Source organism: Garra rufa, chromosome 14 (genome assembly GCF_049309525.1).
Source record: "Garra rufa chromosome 14, GarRuf1.0, whole genome shotgun sequence".
Taxonomy (NCBI): Eukaryota; Metazoa; Chordata; class Actinopteri; order Cypriniformes; family Cyprinidae; genus Garra; species Garra rufa.
This window is the reverse complement of record NC_133374.1, coordinates 38179477-38201679: the sequence shown is the minus strand read 5'-3', so window position 1 is coordinate 38201679 and position 22203 is coordinate 38179477. Positions and strand designations below refer to the sequence as shown.

The 22203-nt window shown below is 34.9% G+C and overlaps 1 protein-coding gene across 2 annotated transcripts; it reads left to right on the top strand.

Annotated features, from left to right (window-relative positions):
• Nucleotides 1-3: 3 nt before the first annotated feature.
• Nucleotides 4-20875, top strand: mfsd1 (major facilitator superfamily domain containing 1). Of its 2 annotated transcripts, XM_073817464.1 has the most exons (17): nucleotides 4-157; nucleotides 453-505; nucleotides 2414-2526; nucleotides 2757-2799; nucleotides 5156-5223; nucleotides 5306-5414; nucleotides 5733-5835; nucleotides 8596-8694; nucleotides 8790-8901; nucleotides 9799-9855; nucleotides 10843-10999; nucleotides 12243-12340; nucleotides 12419-12531; nucleotides 16148-16195; nucleotides 16278-16329; nucleotides 20482-20593; nucleotides 20728-20875. In XM_073817464.1, exons 1-17 carry the CDS (start codon nucleotides 4-6, stop codon nucleotides 20785-20787), a joined length of 1551 nt encoding a protein of 516 aa, XP_073673565.1. In that variant the 3' UTR covers nucleotides 20788-20875. The 2 variants fall into 2 exon arrangements, with proteins under 2 accessions (XP_073673565.1, XP_073673564.1); XM_073817463.1 differs by lacking the exons at nucleotides 20482-20593; nucleotides 20728-20875 and adding an exon at nucleotides 16569-17050.
• Nucleotides 20876-22203: the final 1328 nt, after the last annotated feature.

Below are 22203 nucleotides of genomic sequence, written 5' to 3'. Positions count from 1 at the left end.
AACATGGCAGGTCGAGATGAACATCAGGGTCTGATAGATGAAGATGAAGATGAAGATAATGAAGAAGATGTGTCGCGGCACATGAGCCCGCTGTGTGACCCGACTCACCTGCTGCACCGGATCCTGGTCCTGATCTTTATGTGCTTCCTGGGCTTCGGTAAGACACAACCTTCCTCTTGAATCACAAGACCAACACAATCACTGTCTGAACTTACAGCATCGGAATGATCCAGAGATATCCATACAGCGTTATATTCACACGACAGAATGTAAATATTCCTGTAGCATTATGTTCCCATCACAGTGTAAATAAAAGAGTTCAGTGGTTTTAATATGTTTTGGGCGCAGTGGTGTCAGATTTCATATGAAAGTGAAACTTACCGTGTTAACTTACCATTGTACTCTTTCTGTTTTCTCTCTTCTCTCTTTATTTTGTTTTCTGTATTTTTTAGGCAGCTACTTTTGTTATGACAACCCCGCAGCTCTCCAGACTCAAGTCATACAGGTACACATCATGTTAGTGTTACTGTCTGTAGACAGTATAGCCTAATTGGTCCTTTATTTCTTGTACAAAACAACTGATTTTATGGTTTTCGATATTTGTAGCCCTGGACCACAAAACCAGTCATAAGGGTTTATTTTCAATAAATAAATAAGCTTGTTATAACAGGACAATATTTGGCTGAGATACAAATATTTGGAAATCTGCATTGTGAGGGTGCAAAAAAATCAAATTAGTGAGAAAATCACCTTTAATGTTATCCAAATGAAGTTCTTAGCAATGCATATTACTAATTTTTACTACGTTCTGATATATTTAGGTTGGACATTTAGAAAATATCTTCATGGAACATGATCTTTACTTAATATCCTAATGATTTTTCACATTAAAAAAAAAAAAAATCAATCATTTTGACCCTTACAATGTATACCCGTATCACTTCTCGATTTTTCCTTTATGCCAAAATCATTAGGATATTAAGTAAAGATCATATTCCATTAAATTATTTTGTAAATTTCCTACCTTAAATATATCAGAACATAGTACAAATTAGTTCAAATTGTATCTCGGCTAAATATTGTCCTATTATAACACGCTTATTTAAGATATTGAGCATGAGGCAAAAGTAATACTGATGCTTGATTATTGGTAATTGCAACTTTTACCCTCATAATTCTGATGTTTTTTCTTACAATTTTGACTTTTTTCTTAGAATTACAAGTTTGGGTCTCAAGATGTAAACTCATAACTGCATATTTGCATCTTGTTGGAAGCCTGTTTCCAACCAGCTTGTTTCCAATATATATATACTATATATATATATATATATATATATATATATATATATATATATATATATATATATATAAAATCTGAATTGTGAGATGTAACTCATGATTGCAAAAAAAAAGAAACAATCTACTTATTTAATTGAAAAAAGCATGAAAACAATCGTCAGTAAACAGCTGAACATAGGCTGTAAACAAACTAGACCACAATGGCAATCCATTTCTGAGTTTTAGGCATATTCCCACAGCACTCTGTTGTGTTCCTGTTCAAGACACTTAAAGTCAGCATAAAATCTACTGTTTATTTTCTTAAGGCAAGACTCTGCAGGTGAATAGGGTAAAACATAAATACTTATGGCCTTACTTACCCAGCTGATTTATTACGTTGATAATTGCAAACTTTGTATTACAAGTTTTCTAAAATGTTAGGTTTAAATATGCAAATGAGCCATTATATAATGAAATATACACTAGTTTGCATACATTTCTAGTACAAAAATCTAAACACTGGATGAAGTCAGTTTCAAAATTCTTTTATAATTAATTTTTTTGACATTAGAGTCAAATGTTTTTTACGGAGGGGATTAAATTTTATTTTATTTTTTTACCATTTTTGAGGGAGTAAAATGTTGTATATAATCAAGCAAAATCTATATGAACAAATCCCTCTGTAAAACCCTTCAGGATATAGACAGGAATACAAATGTAAAGTGTGGTGTGTGTAAGTGCTACTGAAGTGGAGATTTATGGCTCAGTGTAGGAGAAAAAACTCCTGGACTTTAAAAATATGTATTGTAATTGAAATCTATTGACACAAATAGATAAAGTGCTATAAAAGAAAGACTTAACAGTGTCTTTTAGGTGTTTTCTTTCCACCAGTCTGAAAAAACACTTTATGAAACACCTTCTGTGTTTCCCCTTAATTCATGTTTCTGGTCTTTTTTTGAGAGTCATGAATGCTGTTTCCTGTTACGTTAATTTCAGGTTGCTCTAGAGGGACTGATGCATCATCTTTAAGTTGAAAAGTCATTGTGGAGTGTGTTTAAATGCAATTCATTCACCATGGCCATGAGCCGATCTGGATATGTTTGATTTCATCACACTGTGTGTCTCTGTGTTGCAGGATATGGGTCTGAACACAGCCTCGTTCATGCAGCTGTATGCGTGGTATTCATGGCCCAATGTATTCCTGTGTTTCCTGGGGGGCTTCCTGTTGGACAGAGTGTTTGGCATCAGGTTGGTCCAGTTCAACACACTCAAAAATCACATTTGAGCAAAGAAATTAAGAACAGGTTCATATAAGACTGTACTGCTGCTCTCTACTCTGATCAATCCAGTGAATAGTGGAGGATGTTTGTTTAGTATAATGCGCTTCCACTGCTTTAAATCCTTTACAGCATGTGTTTGATTTAGTAAAGAGTGTTTACCTAGCTGACAATCATCACCAGTTCTTTCGTTCTTTCTAGGCTGGGGACGATCATCTTCTCATTGTTTGTGTTACTAGGACAGGTAGGTTATTGCACACATTTAATAATGTAATATGTGTACTAGAAAGATCTGTTTCAGTGCTGTGGATGCTTGTTTCTGACCACAGCTGCAAATACCTCTTTTATATTTTGATAAACATTTATAAACTAACTATTGCAACAGTAAAAATGAAAGAAAAAAGTTCAATTAATTATTTTTTTATTTCATGGCAAAATAAAAAAACAGAATTGCTAAAAGTACACTCAGAGCTCTGAGAAAAATGGTGTGAATTACATAAACTTTATTATGCAATGAAGTGCAATGTGCAGTTGCAAGACATAAACTCAATTCTAAGAAAAAAGTCAGAATTAAGAGATAAAAAATCATTACCTTTAAAATAAAAAAAAATGACCTTTTTTAACCTATTTAATCCCAGTGGTCACAGTTGTGACCGTATAAAAGTTGATCATTTTAAAAGCTCTAAACAATTTACTGACTGATTTTAGTGTGGTTTTAGTACACTTCCTGCAAATTTGGAAAAAATAAAGGGTCTCAATCAAAATATGTGCAGTTTCAAATGGTTAGTGCAAATTGACGATGATGGTTGCATCAAAGTTTATAAGTTTAGTTTATTATTACAAGGACAATGCATATTAACATGACAAGTCAAAATATGCCAGAGTTAGCCAAAAGGCTAATTTTCATCTGCAGTCCTAGGCCAGATGTACAACAGGCAACCTAAAAATACAATGCAAATACAACAATTTAATCAAACATAACAAAATATAACATAATACAACAAACCCTACAATTTCCAAAAACAACACAAAAAAATTAATGTTGACATATTTGCATACTAAAAAGCCAAGATTTAAAAGAAGAACAAAATTCATTCTAACTATTTAATTCTCTAATTGACGTTGGGATGTCATTCCATTCTTTCGAGGCTTTAATCGAGAAGGCAGACTGACTAAAAGCAGTTTTTCTGAAATTAATAACACAGTCCCTTCTAAATGTTCCTCTAGTGAGACGACTGTTTTCTGATCTTAAACTCAGAAACTCACTAAGAGGTGGTGGGCCCAGGCCATTGAGAATTTTATAAGCTAAACAGCCGTTTGAAAACTTAACCAAATTTTCCCAACTCAACAGATTATATTTTGATAAAATTTTACAATGATGAAAGTGACGTGGTTTCTTATCAAAAAATGTTAACGTTTGTTTATATAAAGTCTGTATTGGGAGCAAGGCGGAGTGGTTGGCCTGAGACCAAGTAGTTAAACAATAATTCATATGCGAAAATATGAAAAAGCTCCAAAACATAAGGCTAGTAAAGTATGGTAACATAAAGATATGACAAATTTTTTAATGCACATTATCTCTAAGGTGTCTAGTATTAATATATGAATTGACATATATTCAGTTTTGTTGAGTGTGGTCATAGGAGGAGTAAACATGTTGATGGTCACAATAGTGATCGGTGGGATAACAGAGAACTTAGGTTTACAATAGAAATCCAATGCAGTTGTTAGTGAATATTGCACTCAAATGTTGCAATGACAAAATATTGCACTAAATCAATAGTTCAAATGTTACAAATAAGTTACAATATTGATGTTGCAATACTGGCAGCACTAATATAACAATTTGATGATATATGTTAGAATAAAGTAACAGTTTTGAAATACTTTGATTATATATATATATATATATATATATATGTATTATTATTATTTTATTTTATTTTTTTATCTCAGTATTCCTTTCAATGTTGTATAAGGTTTTTTGCATATAATGTGATCAAACAGTTGAAAATAGCTGGGCTAAGATATATAACCATATTGTGACTGGAGAAATATGTTAATTTGGTACACACATTATCCCACTGATCACAATTGTAACAGACTATAAAACAATTTTTCACACACTTTTCCCCAAAAAAATTTAAAAAAGAATTACTGATTATTTCTAATGGCACATGATTTGGATATTTTCATGTCTGTGGAAAATTTGGGATTAAACGGGTTCAACGGCAGAAACCAAAGAACAATTGCAAGATTTAGAGAGAGAGAAAAAAAAAAAAAATCCTGATTTCTGGCATTGAGAATTGCAAGATGCAAACATGCAGTTACGAGTTTACAACTTGCAATTGTGAGACCTAAACGTGTAATTCTAAGAAAAAAGTCAAAATTCAGAATTGTGAGATTAAAAATTGCAATTATAATTTTTTTTTGGTGATTACTTTTGCTTCATATCAACCCTCCATGACACCCCAGCAGTTTCACTGCTTGAAGGCTTCTTTGAAGTGTGTTTGACTGATGTTTAATGGACGTTTAATCCTCCATGTGTGTTTTCAGACGTGTTTATGACCGTGAGTTCTGACTGTACGCTTGTTTTGCAGATCATATTTGCTGCTGGAGCTCTGGCCAATCACTTCTGGCTGATGAATCTGGGGCGTTTTGTGTTTGGGTGAGCGGCGTCTGCTGATTTAAAAGCCTTTTATATTTTTCTGACTGTGTGTAAACATGCATGATCTGCTCGATCTGTTCAGTATCGGCGGAGAGTCGCTGGCGGTGGCTCAGAACACGTATGCGGTCAACTGGTTCAAAGGAAAAGAGCTCAACCTGGTGTTCGGCTTGCAGCTCAGCATGGCCAGAGTGGTAAGAGACGCGGATGATCTGAATTTCACACGTTGACTTGACACGTTCAATGCAGTCAGATTCACTGTAGAACCCCTGTGACCCAAAGATAATTTCCAAAATGATCTTTTGAACAATAGTGCATATTTGTGACAAACAGCCATTTCTACACTCATGGTAAAAGGCTGGTGGTGAAATTTCCATTGAAATGAAAGATGTTTGAAGATGTAAGAGACAGAATCTTAGACAAATCTTTAGTAGTGCTTAATTATTGCATGCTCATTTGTTGTGAACTCTTTAAAAATGACTTTAGAAAGTAAATGTTCTGTCTGTGTTCAGGGCAGCACGGTCAACATGAACGTCATCGGTTGGGTTTACGGCCGTATTCAGGCGATGGTTGGCTCAACGGGACACACCACACTCGGGATAACACTCATGATCGGTGAGAGCCTCTTTACAAACTCTCACAAATGTCAGACGTTAGAAATATAATGACCATTTCACTAGTTACAACCCCTGGCAATTATCATGGAATCTCCAAACTTAAATGATGTTTAGCCATTTTTTTTTTACTTCATAGCAAATAAACAAATCACATTTATGACAAAACAATTTAGTTTATTAATTTAACATGTTAACCTCAAACAAATGAGATTGATCTCTTTTAATTCATAGAAAATTATTTTCCATATCAAGTATGGGGAAAACATTATGGAATCATTCAATGTTGAGGAAAACATTATGGAATCATCAACCAAAAAACGCAATTAGTATTTTGTAGCTCCTCTTCTGACATTTATGATGGCCTGAATTACTTAGGGCATGCATTTCACTATTGAAAAACAATATTCTTTGTTAAGCTGGTTCCAACTTTCTTGAATAGCGGTTGACAGATCAGCTTTGCAAGATTTTTCAATTTCCAGCTTACATTTTCAATCAGATTGAGATCTGGACTGTGTGCTGGCCATGGCATTGAGTTGATGTGCCTTTCCTGAAGAAAAGCTTTAACACTCTTTGCTCTGTGGCAAGGTGCATTATCAAACTAACATCATCCCCAAACTTCTTTTCTACTGATGGAATGAGAAAAGTGTCCTGAGTTTCAGTGTAAACCTGGGAATCGACTGTTGAGGTCAGGATTGCCATTTCCTCTGGTCTTTTACCCGACAGCAACCCCATATTAGAAATGAGTTGGGAAATATGATTGTTTTCTTCAGGCAGTCATCTTTATACATTTCATTAGAACAGCACCTGACAAAAGTTCCAGCATCATCTCTTTGTCCATTGCAGATTTGTGATTCATCACTGAATATCACTTTCGTCTAATCATCCACAATCCAGGACTTCTTCTCTTTAGCCCACTCTAATTTGGTGTTCTTTGGTGTTAATGCTGGTTTTCATTTGGCCTTTCTGTATGTAAATCTCATTTCATTCATGTGTTGTCACACACATCGACTCCTGTTTCTGCCCACTTGTCTTCATTGTGCATTTTCTATTTTCAAGGCAAATTGCTTTGAGTTTTCTATCTTGACACTTCGATGTCTTCCTTGATCTGCCTGTATGTTTTCATTTTTAATCTTTCCATCAGTGTTGTTTTCGTCAACGATGACGATGACAAAATCATTTCGTTGATGCCACTTTTTTTCATGACGATAACGAGGCGATGACGAGATAAAAATGGCTCGTTGATGACTAAAACATGACGAGACGTGTGTGAGTTTTCGTTGACGAGACGAGAATAGACGAAAATGTTAGTGGGTGGTCCGTCAGACGTTTAAAATGCATGACATTTCCGCTTATTGTGCATGCCAATTAAAACTTAAAAAGTATCTGCCGCTATGGCAAGCTGTTTTAGCATTAAATACTCTTTGCTATACTAGTATTGCAAGCCGTTTTAGCATTAAATACTCTTTGCTATACTAGTATGGCAAGCCGTTTTAGCATTCCATCCTTGTTTGTCTTTTATGTTCTAAAACATTCCTTCATTATTGTAATTATTGGTGAAAATAGTCGATCCGGAAGCTCACATTGTGTTGAACTATAGATCTGCTATTTTCAGAACTTATAAGTGACACTACCCAACAGCAAAATACTTACTGACCTACATTAATTTGTTAAAAGACTACTTTTTTCCCTTTTTTTGACTAAAACTAGACTAAAACCTTTTTGACTTTTCGTCGACTAAAATTGGACTAAAACTATCACATACAGAAGTGACTAAAATTTGACTAAAACTAAGAAGCATTTTAGTCCAAAAGACTAAGACTAAGACTAAATCTAAGATGGTTGTCAAAAACAACACTGCTTTCCATTTTTGCTTATACTTACACCAAATTTTAGAAACCACTTCCAACTTGGATCCAGTTCTTCTCAGTTCTTCTCTCCATGATGGATTTCCATCTTGAAGGGGTTTTATAATCCTTTTCATCATTTCAACTGAGAGCTTTCTTTTGGAGACGTGTTTCCTTACAATTAGCTCATTAAGGTCTGTAAGTACCCTCTTTTAACTGCTGATTAATTCGCATTTTAGATATGTTTAGGTATTTGTTTCCGAAATACAAATTATAAGCTGATTCCATATTTTTTCCTCTATTTGATATGGAAAAATTATTTTCCATAATCCAACTATTTTAATGTCACTTGTTTGAGGTGTGTTTCACATAACCAGGGTTAAACAAGTAAACAAAAATAGTTTTGTGTCATATCTCTGATTGGTTTATTTGTTATAAAGTAAAACATTTCGGTGAACATCCTGTAGTGTAGTGATATAATAATTGTTGCCGAGGTTTGTACAAGCTAGAAACTGTTGTTTGTGAGTTGAGAGTCTATGGCCTGATGGGTAATCTTTATACAGTGATCAGAAGACTAGAGAAATGCTTAGTCTCTCAGTTGCTCTTACTGCCTCGTGTTTCACTTCTGCTTCTGCTTGCCTTGTTCTGTCTTTCTAAGTCTTTTGTGAACTAAATCACTAAGTGTTTCTTTTCCTGTGTGGTGCAGCAGCTCATATTTCAGGATTAATGTCAGACAAGCGTGTTTTAACTGTGGTGAAGGTCTGCGTGCTGAAACACATTACCCTTTTTCTGTTCCTAAATATAAGTTACAGAGTTTTTAATCATCTGAAACATGCTTTGACATACTCCAGCGATACTTATCATACAATCAGTGTCAAACATGCCAGCACACATTTAGATTTGGTGTTTTTCAGCGGCGTCCACGTGTCTGTTCTCCCTCATATGTGCTCTGATTCTGGGCTTCCTGGACAGAAGAGCTGAGAAGATCCTTCACAAGGAGCAGGGCAAAACCGGTGAGATGATTTAGAGCAGACGTTCATGACAATCAGGAGAATCTGTCCTGTCAAACGCTGTTTTACAGAAGTGTGTGTCTGTGTGTGTGATGTAGGGGAAGTCATCAAGCTGAAGGACGTCAAGGACTTTCCCTTCTCTCTCTGGATGATCTTCATCATCTGTGTGGCGTATTACGTGGCCATCTTCCCGTTCATTGGACTGGGCCAGTGAGTTTCTGTCCTGTTCATATCAGAAATCAACTGTAAAAAGTTTGAAATGGTATAATACTTGACACAGAAGAGAGATCATCTGCACATCATTTACAGTGAACAGTGTTACTTTTAAAAGTAATGCATTACAATATTGAGGTACTCCCTTAAAAAAGTGACTAATTACGTTACTTAGTTTAGCTCTTTATGGAAAGCAATGCGTTACGTTACTTTTGCGTTACTTTTTCAATCTGGGTAGGGTTTGCTTGTTTGTTTTTAATATAAAAAGTTGTATTTTTGTCAAATGTAAAAGCCTTTTCACAGCAAAAGCCTCAGGCTTAGAGAAAAGTAAATTGACGTCTGTACAGTAGACCGCAGAAGAACAAATGTTAACTCTACAGCAATAAAGAAGGAAAACAAATGATTATCTTGAGTAATTTGTGCTTATTAGTATGGATGAATTGATCATCGAAGGTCGGCAACAAAGACATCGGTTAATAAAATGGGATTAAATACATAAAGGATATTTGTATTATTTAACATATTTAATTATTGCAGGTTTGTGTTGAATTTGACTGTTTTTATTCATTTTGAAGAACACTGTATCTGTTTTTTTAGTGAGTGAGATGAATTAATGCATGTTCACATTTATTCTAGAACTAAAGTAACATCTTACTCACAATTTCTCTCAACATGAGGACAGGAGAGCTTTTAGTCAATAAATGGGGGAAAGTAACTGAAAAAGTAACTCAGATATTTTCTTGTCAATTAAAAAGTAATGCATTACTTTACTAGTTACTTGGAAAAAGTAATATTATAATGTAACTTGTGTAACTTGTAATGCATTACCCCCAACACTGACAGTGAATATGAAGTAGTAAGATGAGTTTAAATCATGTTCGCATTTCTCCACAGAGTTTTCTTCATCGAGAAGTTCGCCTTCACTACTGTCCAGGCCAGAGCTATCAACAGGTACAAACACAAACACAAACACAAACACACAACACACAAGTGAACCAGCAGCCACAAACACTGCAAACATTCAGGAGGGATTTCTAAATAATAAATCTGTGCAACAGCGCTTCTCAAACTAGGTCCCACAGGCTGCCCCAGAACAACTCTATAATAGCAATAATAATTGTTATACATAGTGTACATACAACAGGAATGTCAACAGGGCTTGAAATTAACTTTTTTACCTGGTAGCACTGGTGCTCTTAACTTTAAAAATTTAGGAGCTCAAAAAAAATAATTTAGGAGCACCATTTACAGTTTAATATGGTACTGTAGACATTGCCCTAATCCACTCATATGGTATTAATTTTGTCTGTGCAGGTCTTAAAAAGGGTCTTAAAAGTTTAAAAATCCTGCAGAAACCCTGGATTGTGTTTTTGGTTTTGATAAAAACAGACCTGCACACAATACAACTTGACATGTACCGAAAGATTTGTTCTTTTGCATAAATATTTTATGACCTAATCAATAACAACTAGGCCTTTACGCGACCTGACAGGATGCATAACAGGCATAGGATTGTGCATTTGAACACTCAATTACAATAATATTTCAATTGTTAGAATCAATAATGTATACTTTCCACAAAGTTTCCACAAAAATATTGGGCAGCACAACTGTTCTCAACATTGCTAATAATCAGAAATGTTTCTTGAGCAGGAAATCAGTATATTAGAATGACTTCTGGAGGATCATGTGACACTGAAGACTGGAGTCATGATGCTGAAAATTCAGCTTTGATCACAGAAATAAATTGCATTTAAAAATATATATTCACATAGAAAACAGCTGTTTTAAATTATAATATTTCACAAAATTAATGTTTTTTTGCAGAAGAGACTTTTAGAAAATGTTTAAACGGCTTACTGACCCTAGAAACAAAAAATTTCAATAGTCATTGATTTGACTGTTACTTGAGTAGTTTTGTCTCTGTATTTGTTGTAGTGTTGTGTACATCATCTCAGCTCCAGCGTCTCCTCTGCTGGGGTTTCTGGTTGATAGGACCGGCAGGAACATCTTGTGGGTTCTGGTGGCCGTCTCCACCACACTCATCTCTCACATGATGCTGGCCTTCACCTTCTGGAACCCCTGGATCGCCATGGTAACCGCCAAACTCTCCTCCAATCAGCTATGAGAGCATGTGTTACAGTAAATAAAGGGCGGAGTCACTATATTCACAATATCACACATACAAGTGTCTTATCACTGTATCAAATAGCCGTGAGAGCTATAGTCTTGGTCAAAAGTTTACACACACTTTGCAGAATCTTCTAAATCTTCTAAAATTTTTTAAACAAAATAAGAGGGCTCATACAAAATGCATGTTATTGTTTATTTAAGATATTTCACATAATAAGTGTTTACATATAGTCCACCAGAGAAAATAATTTATAAAAAGTTTACATTGCCTTGATTCTTAATACTGTGTTGTTCTCTGAATGATCCACAGCTGTGTTTTTTTGTTTAGTGATAGTTGTTCATGAGTCCCTTGTTTGTCCTGAACAGTTAAACTGCCTGCTGTTCTTCACAAATTCTTTGGTTTTCCAGCATTTTTGTGTATTTGAACCCTTTCCAACACTGACTGTATGATTTTGAGATGCATGTTTTCACACTGAGGACAACTGAGGGACTCATATGCAACTATTACAGAAGGTTCAAACACTCACTGATGCTCCAGAAGGAAAAAACATGCATTAAGACCCGGGGGTGAAAACTTTAGAACAGAATGAAGATTTGTACATTTTTCTTATTTAGTCTAAATATCATACATTGTTTTCATTTAGTACTGCCCTTCAGAAGCTACAGAAGATACTTAAAGTCAAAATTAAAGGCTAAAAAAGTTAAATTTGATCTTCAAATTCTAAAAGTTTTCACCCCCCGGCTCTCACTGCATTGTGTTTTCTTCTGGAGCATCAGTGAGTGTTTGAACCTTCTGTAATAGTTGCTTATGGGGTTCAAATACACAAAAAGCTGAAAAAACAAAGAATTTGTGGGAGCTGAAGGATTTTTCTGAAGAACAGCAGTTTAACTGTTCAGGACAAACAAGGGACTCATGAACAACTATCACTAAACAAAAAAACACAGCTGTGGATCATTCAGAGAACAACACAGTATTATGAATCAAGAATTTGTAAACTTTTAAAAACTATATGTAAACATCTTTTATGTGTAATATTTTATTCAGGTCAGTAATAAATAAACAACAACGTGCATTTTGTATGATCCCTCTTATTTTAGTAAAATAATCAACATTTTGCAGACTCTCTTTTGTAAACTTTTGACCTCAATCGGCATATGTTTTCTAATGGCTCCTTGGGTCATTAAGGGTGTGTTTTGTGTGTCAGTGTCTGTTAGGTTTGTCGTATTCTCTGCTGGCCTGTGCTCTCTGGCCCATGGTGGCGTTTGTGGTGCCAGAGCATCAGCTGGGAACCGCATACGGATTGTAAGTCTCATCCAGACATTCTCCTGATGCTGCTGCAGATGTTTTGGTCCAGTAATGATTCTCTGATGTTTTGTACAGTATGCAGTCCATACAGAACCTGGGTCTGGCCCTCATGTCCATGGCTGCAGGAAGCATCTTAGACAATAAAGGATACCTGTTCCTTGAGGTCTTCTTCATCGCCTGCTTGTGCAGTGAGTATGAACACACAAATAGCTGCACAAAACTGTGACCCCAGAAAGATATATCCACTACTGAGCTGCATTTAAATCTGAATCAGCTTCCTGTAAAACAGTGTTAATTTGAGACAGTGTTAAAAACACATGAATTTTAACGTCAACAACGTGTTAAATATGCATATTTCGTGCATAAACAACATTTAAAGTGTGAAATACAAGCATTTAACACATTAAAATTTGCATGTGTTTTTGGCCCTTTTGGCCTTCCATATACCAGAAGCGTTCTCTCTCTTGTGCACACGCTCCACTTCTTCAGTTTTCATACAGCGTGCGATAATTTCTTAATGCTCAGTGCTCAAATACACACACAGTAGTCCAAATGTTTAACCGTTGTCTTTCAAAATGTGCGTCCCTGTCATTAGATTGCTGTTGTATAAGGGGCGTCTGCATATCTAGTAGGGCTGGGCGATTAATCGAAAAATAATCGAAATCGACATTCAGAACCTATAATCGTTAAAATTTTTCCAGGAAGATTATTTCAATTACTTTCCCTTTAAAAAACACAAGCGCTCCGTTCCGTTATTCCGCCGACATGTCGATGGAGAGCTTAAACAGTATTTATACAGTAAAAAGTATTTACAGGATATACAAGGGTAATTTTATTTAGAGGAGATATTGCTTATTTTCTACTTTTAATATGAAAAACATTGAAAATTATTTATTTTGTTTCCAATAGTGCAAGTTATTTATTTTCACTAATTTAAGAAAAATGTGACTTTTCGTTTTAAGTAATGCTTGCTTTAATTTCAGTTGTTCAACACTGATGTTCAATTAATAATCATAGATCGTAGATAGTGTGTTTCCTTCAATTATTTTAAAATCAAGTAATGCACCCTTCATCCAAAAATCTCTCGCTTGTAATATGTGAGCATATTTACTGTACAAAACTTGTCAGTGAACTATGAGGGCAAAAAAATAAATATTATATAAATATAATTAAATATAATTTTATTAATAAATAAAATAATCGTTCATTAATCGTAATCGGGTTAAAATGTTCAATTAATCGAGATTTTGATTCTAAGCCAAATTGCCCAGCCCTAATATCTAGTCTCAGTATGACAGCCGCAGTGGATGGATATGAATTAAACACATGAATTATAACACGTCAACAATGCGTTAATTACACTTATTTCACATGTAAACAACATTTAATGTGGGAAATATGTGTCGCCAAAAGAACTGAAGAATTGTAGCGTGTGCGCAAGAGAGAACATTCTGGTGTATGGAAGGCCAAAAGGGCCAAAAACACAGGCTTTTTTGGCCCTTTTGGCCTTCCATACACCAGAATGTTCTCTCTTGCGCACACGCTACAATTCTTCAGTTCTCAGACAGCGCTCGATCAGTTCTCAGTGCTCAAATACACACACAGTAGTCCAAATGTCTACTGTGTTGAGTATCTCACGTAAATACAGTCAGTTATGGCTTAAGTGAACGTAAACAGGTGGGTGAAAACTAAAAGTGCATCAGTATTACACACATGCCTTTCGTCTTAAAGGGGCAGCATTCCTAATCACCATTATCTTAGGGGTCATTTAAGGTTTTCTTTTCTATAGAACAGGTCTATACATTGTTCTTTTATTAAACAAACTAAATTGCTTATGTTATTTATCTTATTTACACGAAGGCATGTAATTTCTGTCTCTACATGGTCGCGCCTCTACAATGTCTCCTCCGCGAAAACACAGACTGGATCGCGGACTCCATTCATAAAAAACAAATTTACTATAGCGCGGAGTGCCACGGAATTCGTCGATTTTTGGATTAATAAATCAACAGTTGATCTGTCACTTAATTCAAATCGTGATATGGACTAGTGTCTGTGAAAACTGAAATGCAAAAGAATGTTTTAATATGAATCCGTTTGCCTCTGTATGTATGAATGGTGGAGACGCGTTTTTTTTTTTAACTACACTCATACTGAAGCACGCGTGACGCTCACGCTAATTGCATTTGCATCTCATACGAACAGATAAACTCAATCTCCAAAACTGCTGTGAGTGTCACTTTTACCGTTTCATTTGAGAAAACTTGCATCATATCATACTGTACACACAGAAACTTCACAGCAACCTGTCAAAATAAAAGTACGGTTTAACATGAAACAGAACAATATTAGTCTTGTATTACTTTTGTACAGTATAATGTAGGTGTTTATATATTCCTATTTAAATAATTTACATAAAACAATATATAAGATAAAAAATAAATATTACAACAAGATTAACCACTTAATTGTAGTAAAAAATACTACAATTATTATTTAAACGTTTTAAACTGAATATAATTTTTCTTCCATGTATTGATTTTAACAGTAAACCTCTGTTTGTTTGCCAAAAATTAAAAGGGTTTATTTTTCATTTGATTAAAAATAAATAAATGTTTATGCTTTCATTTGATCATCAGAAAAAATTTAAACACATAAGAATTTCTCAAAAAAAAAAAGCAAAAGAATGTAGAGCCCTATTGTTCAAAATGCTAAAATAGAGAGTTTTGGACGTATTTTTTCACACAAAGTAGGCTAAAGTACCGGGAAAAAAAGTAATGTTGGCCACCCCACCCCCCGCCTCCCCCCAGAGCTGGAAACCTAGGGGAAACACTGTAATTAAATACCTATCTGTGTCATTAATGTTAATCAACAAAAGATGTTAAATTAACGTATACATGTTGACTAAACCTACTGTGTCTCTAATTTGTATCTCTATTGTATTTGTCTTATTGGGCTGCTTTTTTAAAAATGATATATATATGAACAGCTATAATTTTGAGTTATAATAATATAATATAGTAAGCTCCTTTTTCACTACTGTTAAAAGAATAGTTCACCAAAAATGAAATTTTCATAATTTATTCAAGTTTTCCCAAATCCACTCCTTGATTCAAACTGATCATGAGCTTGATTGATTTTGGCTAAAGAGAGAAGAATTAATGATTATTTTAGTTTGAAGACTACATAGAAAAGAGCTACCAAAATAAATGTTGGAAACTGTAGTTTAATAATGAGTAATGACTCAAAGTTGACAAAAATGCGATGACTTTTCGTCGACTAAAACAATGCAAGACTCAAATGACTAAAATGTGACTATTAAGCATTTTGGTCTCAAGATAAAGACTACACTGCAAAAAAAAAAAAAAAAAAATTTTGTCCTGTTTCCAGCCAAAATATCTGAAAATTCTTAAATCAAGAAGGATTTTCTAGACGAGTACAAATTATTTTCTTGTTTTCCGAAAAAATAAAGTGCGTTTTTTCCTTAATAAAACAATCTGCCAATGGGGTAAGAAAAATAATCTTGTTTTCTGTTTGAAATAAGATATTTTTGCTTACCCCAATGGAAGATTGTTTTGCTTGATCGAAGCAAAAACGCACTTCATTTTGACTTGTTTTTTGTGAAAATAAAAAAATAATTTGTACTCGTCTAGAAAATCCTTCTTGATTTAAGAATTTTTAGATATTTTGGCTGAAATCCAGACAAAAAATCTAAGTAAGAAAAACATTTTCTGCAGTGTAAGATGAGATTTCACGATTCACACTCTTGTGACGCGACTGATTATTGTCATGTGTTTGTTTCAGTGGCTCTGCTGGGTGTGGTGTTGCTGTATCTCTATGATTATTACAAAGGTAACATCAGCGTCCACTACAGATAATCTCATCCTGTGATGAGCCTTCACTTCACTTACATTTCCTTCATTTCTGTTTTCAGAGGGAGATCTGAATCTGTCGGCCTCAACTCGAGCCAGCCGAATCAAGTCTGAGTGAGTCAATATAACGCACACATCCCTCATACAGCGCCTCTAAAACACTGAAAATACCACAGTATTACCACACAGATCCACAAACATGTTTCAGGCAAATGAAGTCTGTTTGTGTGCTTCATATGACACTCAGAGCTGATGTCTGTGAGGAACTTAGGCTTAGTTGAGTTCTCTGAACTGCTGTTTCTGTGTGGGTTATTGTGAGCGGTGTTCACGTGTCTGATGTGCTGTGTTTTTAGGTGAAGGCTCTTCACTGCAGCGCGTCTGACGCCCGTCTCCTTCACCTTGGGCCTTTCTGCACTGACCACTTTCTCTCACACGTCACTGAGTGCTTCACACTACCCACAATCCTTCACTGAGCACCTCTCCTGTCACCCCTGAACGCTCTAGAGTCCTGAACCGAGAGACAGATAGCATCAGGACATTACAGATGAGCTTAAATCAGCTTGACATCATTTTCATTACAGTTAAACACATTTAAACCCCAAATACTGCGATATAAAAATAAATTACAAATGACATTTTATAGTTTACTATTTTAATTATACCTCATTGTAATATATTTTATTAACATTTAATTAATATGTAATACCTCCAATTCAATTCACGTGATTTTAACAATGAAATTGACCCTGGATAAGAGCATTTTAATCACAGTATTATTGTAGTAATGGGTTAAATGTGTGTAATCATAAAGAAAATAATGTCACAATAATGTCTTCTTAAATATTTTTTCTTAAAAGGACGGTTCAGCCAAAAAAAATCACTTTCCCTCTTGTTAGGAGTTTTTCTCTTCTGAAAGTAAAAGAAGATATTTTGTAGAATGTGAGCAACCAAACACAACCAAATACTATGGAAGTCAATGGGGACCATAAACTATTTGGTTACCCACATTCTTCAGAATATTTACATTAATATTTGTTTGTGTTCAGCAAAGGAGAGAAACTCATATAGGTTTTGAGTAAATTAAGGAGAAGTTCACTTCCAGAACAAAAATGTACAGATAATGTAGTCACCCCCTTGTCATCCAAGATCTTCATGTCTTTCTTTCTTCAGTCGTAAGGAAATTATGTTTTTAGAGGAAAACATTTCAGGATTTCTCTCCATATAGTGGACTTCTATGGAGCCCCGAGTTTGAACTTCCTAAATGCAGTTTAAATGCAGCTTCAAAGGGCTCTAAACGATCCCAGACGATCTTATCTAATGAAATGATTGGTTATTTTTGTTTTTAATTACAATTTATAAACTTTTTAACCTCCAACGCTCTTTGAAACTGCATTTTGGAAGTTCAAACTCGGGTCACCATAGAAGTCCACTATATGGAGAGAAATCCTGAAATGTTTTCCTCAAAAGCATAATTTCTTAACGACTGAAGAAAGAAAGACGTGAACATCTTGGTTGACAAGGGGGTGAGTACATTATCTCAAAATTTTTGTCCTGAAGTGAACTTCTCCTGTAAGAGTGAGTAATTGAAGACAACATTTTAATTTATGAGTGAACTGTCTCTTTAATACATCTTTTTCCTCCTTTTTTATTTTGGGATGTAATATAACGCACATTTATTATTATATAACGTTCAGTTGTTGACTCAGGGAAACATCCTAAAAATCAGTGAGTTTATTGAGTCTAGAAGATCATTTCAACATTTGAGATGAGCAGAAATATTTAGGGTCCATTCACACATGTGAGCATTAACCTGACTCAAATCCCTCTTAGTACTTAAAGGAGTAGTTCACTTTCAGAACAAAAAATTACAGATATACAGATGTACTCATCCAAGATGTTCATGTCTTTCTTTCTTCAGTCGTAAGTCCACTAACTCCATATAGTGGACTTCTATGGTGCCCTGAGTTTGAACTTCCAAAATGCAGCTTCAAAGGACTCTAAACGATCCCAGCCGAGGAAGAAGGGTCTAATCTAGCAAAACGATTGGTCATTTTCAAAAAAAATAAAAATAATACAATTTATATACTTTTTAACCTCAAACGAAGCTGCATTTTGGAAGTTCAAACTTGGGGGCACCATAGTAGTCCATTATATGGAGAGAAATCCTGAAATGTTTTCCTGAAAAAAACATAATTTCTTTACGACTGAAGAAAGAAAGACATGAACATCTTGGATGACAAGGGGGTGAGTACATTATCTGTGCATTTAGAGTAAATAAAGAACAATTTTACATGTGACAAGGATTTTATCAGCCACAGATCATGTAGATGTATGGCTGTGTAGATATGAAGCACTTCTATATTGTCTGTGGTCACCGATGAACAACCATAGCGCTTGATTGGTGAGTATTCCTGTGTGGTCGTGTCACTCCACAGATTTAGATTATTTTAGCTGGACTCATAAGTGCCTCATGTTTTACTTTGGCTTGTTTTTTTATTACTATTAGTGTTTTTATAATCAGTTTTTTTTTTACTATTTCTAGTTTGTTTTGCACAATAAAATGGGGTTTACTTGAATGATTTTTTTCCCCCTTAAAAAAACAAACAAAAAAAACTAAACATGAAATTGACTATTTACAACCTATTTTCCAGACTGAAACAAATTGGTGTAACAAGTTATTAATCAGAAATTGCTGGTAAATTTCACAAACAATTACTAAAGTTAAGCAACACATTGAATTAAACATAAAAAAGATCAAATGTAATCAACTTTTTTTAACTGCACTTATGAAAAGAAACCATTTTACTGAAATATTGCGAATTGCATGTAAACAATTACATGTTGTCTTTAAATGTGACCCTGGAGCACAAAACCAGTCTTAAGTGGAATATTTTTAGCAATAACCAAAAATACATTGCATTGGTCAAAATTATATTTTTTTCTTTATTGCCAAAAATCATTAGGATATAAAGTAAAGATCATGTCCCATGAAGATATTTTGGACATTTCCTAGAGTAAATATATCCACTGCAAAAAAATGCTTTTCTTACTTAGATTTTTAGTCTTGTTTCCAGCCAAAATATCTAAAAATTTCTTAAATCAAGAAGGATTTTCTAGACGAGTAAAAATTATTGTCTTGTTTTCAGAAAAATCTGCCAATGGGATAAAAAAATTATCTTGTTTTCTGTTTGAAATAAGATATTTTTTCTTACCCCATTGGCAGATTATTTTGCTTGTTCTAAGCAAAAGCTTTTTTTGAAAACAAGACCATGTTTACTCATCTAGAAAATCCTTCTTGATTTAAGAATTTTTAAATATTTTGGCTGGAAACAAACAAGACAAAAAAAAATCAACTAAGAAAAGCTTCTTTTGCAGTGTCAAAACTTATTTTTTTATTAGTAATATGCATTGCAAAGAATTTAATTTGGACAACTTTAAAGGCGATTTTCTTATTATTCAGATTTTTTTTTTTTTTTGGCAGTCTCAGATTCCAGATTTTCAAACATTGTCAAATCCCAAAACACCATACATCAATAAAAAGCTTATTTATTCAGCTTTCAGATGATGCATAAATCTCAATTTAACAAAAAAAGACCCTTATGGCTGGTTTTGTGGTCCAGGGTCACAAATAGTTTTTCTTAAAGATTTTATATATAAATCCTTTTCAGTGTTTGATTCAGAACAGAGCTATTGATCAAGATTGATTTTACATGCGCACATGCATCGTCAAAACCCTTTAAACATATTTTTTACTTGTCTTTACATTTTTTGCACAGTTGCATTTTGAAAATGTTACATTTTAAAATACAGTGGAATATGAACGAACAGGCAGGTAAATATGTTTGTTTCTTATCAGATGTTGAAGTGAATGTATTTGCCTGTATATTCTGTACTATACATCTCTATGTACGCTTTCTTTGTTCAGTTTGTAATGCTATATTTGAAATTTGTATTTTGATACACATGGACAAAGATGTTCAGTTTAACTGTGTGAGCGTCTGAAGCTGGGACATGAGAGCTCCAGCAGGTGTTTGATTCTGACTGCTGCAGTGCAGCACATGCGGCTAAACCAACACTATTGATCTCCTCTCTCTGTCCGACACCGACTCACATCTTCATCTCCATTCACACTCTTTATTTGTTTGATTTCACTCTGGTCAACCTGTGGGGTTTTGGGTGCTCATTATGATAATAAAAAAATCAAATGCACAGTTTTACCTGTGTGTGTGTGTCAGTGTGTGAAGTGCACTTGTGTTGGTGTCTCAGGGATGCTCAGCGTTCGCATGTCCCTCAGCCGTCTGTGAACGATCGCGATCATCTCAAGCCTCTGACTCCGTTTGGTCTGCGCAACCGTTATCTGTCCAGACTGGGTGTGCAGGTATTGAATACAGACACACAAGGCATCATTGTCACCTTGAACCGTCTAGCAGCCATTAATGTGATGAAGGTCATTGTAGGGTCACCCTCTTGCTGCAAGCGTCTCATTCAGGTTTGTTGTTGTTGTGTTGTCAGATGCCAGATCACTGCTGTCCACATCTGTCTTCACTCGCCTACAGGAGCGTCCTCAAATAAGCCAATCTTCGGCACTTGTGTCAGTCTGTGCTGTAATGCTGGGAGAGGGAAACATATTTGTGTTAATAAACATTTATATTCGCATACATTTGGCTGTTTTTTTTTTTTTGTTTTTTGTTTGTTTGTTTGTTTAAAATCCAGCAAAAGCTCAGTTAAGCACACAAAAAGTGAGTAAACCCCTCACATTTCAGCAACCGTTTTAGCCGTGTTGGGGAAAGTTACTTTTAAAAGTAATGCATTACAATATTGAGTTACTCCCTAAAAAGTAACTAATTATGTTACTTAGTTACTTTTTATGGAAAGTAATCTGGGCAGGGCTTGCTTGTTTGTTTTTAATATAAAAAGTTGTATTTTTGTCAAATGTAAAAGCATTTTAACATTAAAAGCCTCAGACTTAGAGAAAAGTAAATTGACGTCTGTACAGTAGACCACAGAAGAAAAAAATGTCAACTCTTCAGCAATAAAAAAGGAAAACAAATGTTAGATTATCTTGAGTAATTTGTGTTTATTAGTATGGATGAATTGATCATCGAAGGTCGGCAGCAAAGACATCGGTTAATAAAATGGGATTAAATACATAAAGGATATTTGTATTATTTAATTATTGCAGGTTTGAGTTGAATTTCAGTGTTTTATTCATTTGAAGAACGCTGTATCTGTTTTTTTAGTGAGTGAGATGAATTAATGCATGTTCACATTTATTCTAGAACTAAAGTAACATCTTACAATTTCTCTCAACATGGGGACAGGAGAGCTTTTCATCAATAAATGAGGGGAAAGTAACTCAGATATTTTCTTGTCAATTAAAAAGTAATGCATTACTTTACTGGTGCTTCTCCACCTTATGCTTGAGGATGGGTTCAGGTCTGGAGACCACTCCATCACCTTCACCTTCAGCTTCCTCAGCAAGGCAGTTGTCATCTTGGTGGTGTGTTTGGGATCGTTATCACGTTGGAAAACTGCCGTTCTGCCTAGTTTCTGGAGGGAAGGCATCATGTTCTGCTTCAGAATGTACAGTACATAATGGAATCCATGTTTCCCTCAATGAACTGCAGCTCCCCAGAACCAGCAGCAATCAAGCAGCCCCAGACCATGATGCTACCACCACCATGATTGACTGTATAGACACAATTTACTTGGTACTCCTCACCAGGGCATCGCACACCTGCTGGACACCATCTGAGCCAAACAACTTTACCTTATAATCTCATCAGACCACAAGACATGCTTCCAGAAATTCATGCTCTTGGTTGTCTTCAGCAAACTGTTTGCTTCAGAAGAGGCTTCCTTCTGGGACAACATCTATGCAAACCGACTTGTTGCAGTGTGCAGCGTATTGTCTGAGCACTGATAAGAAGACCTTCTACTTCTGCAGCCTTTAAAGCAATGCTGGCAGCACTCATGCATCTGTTTTTC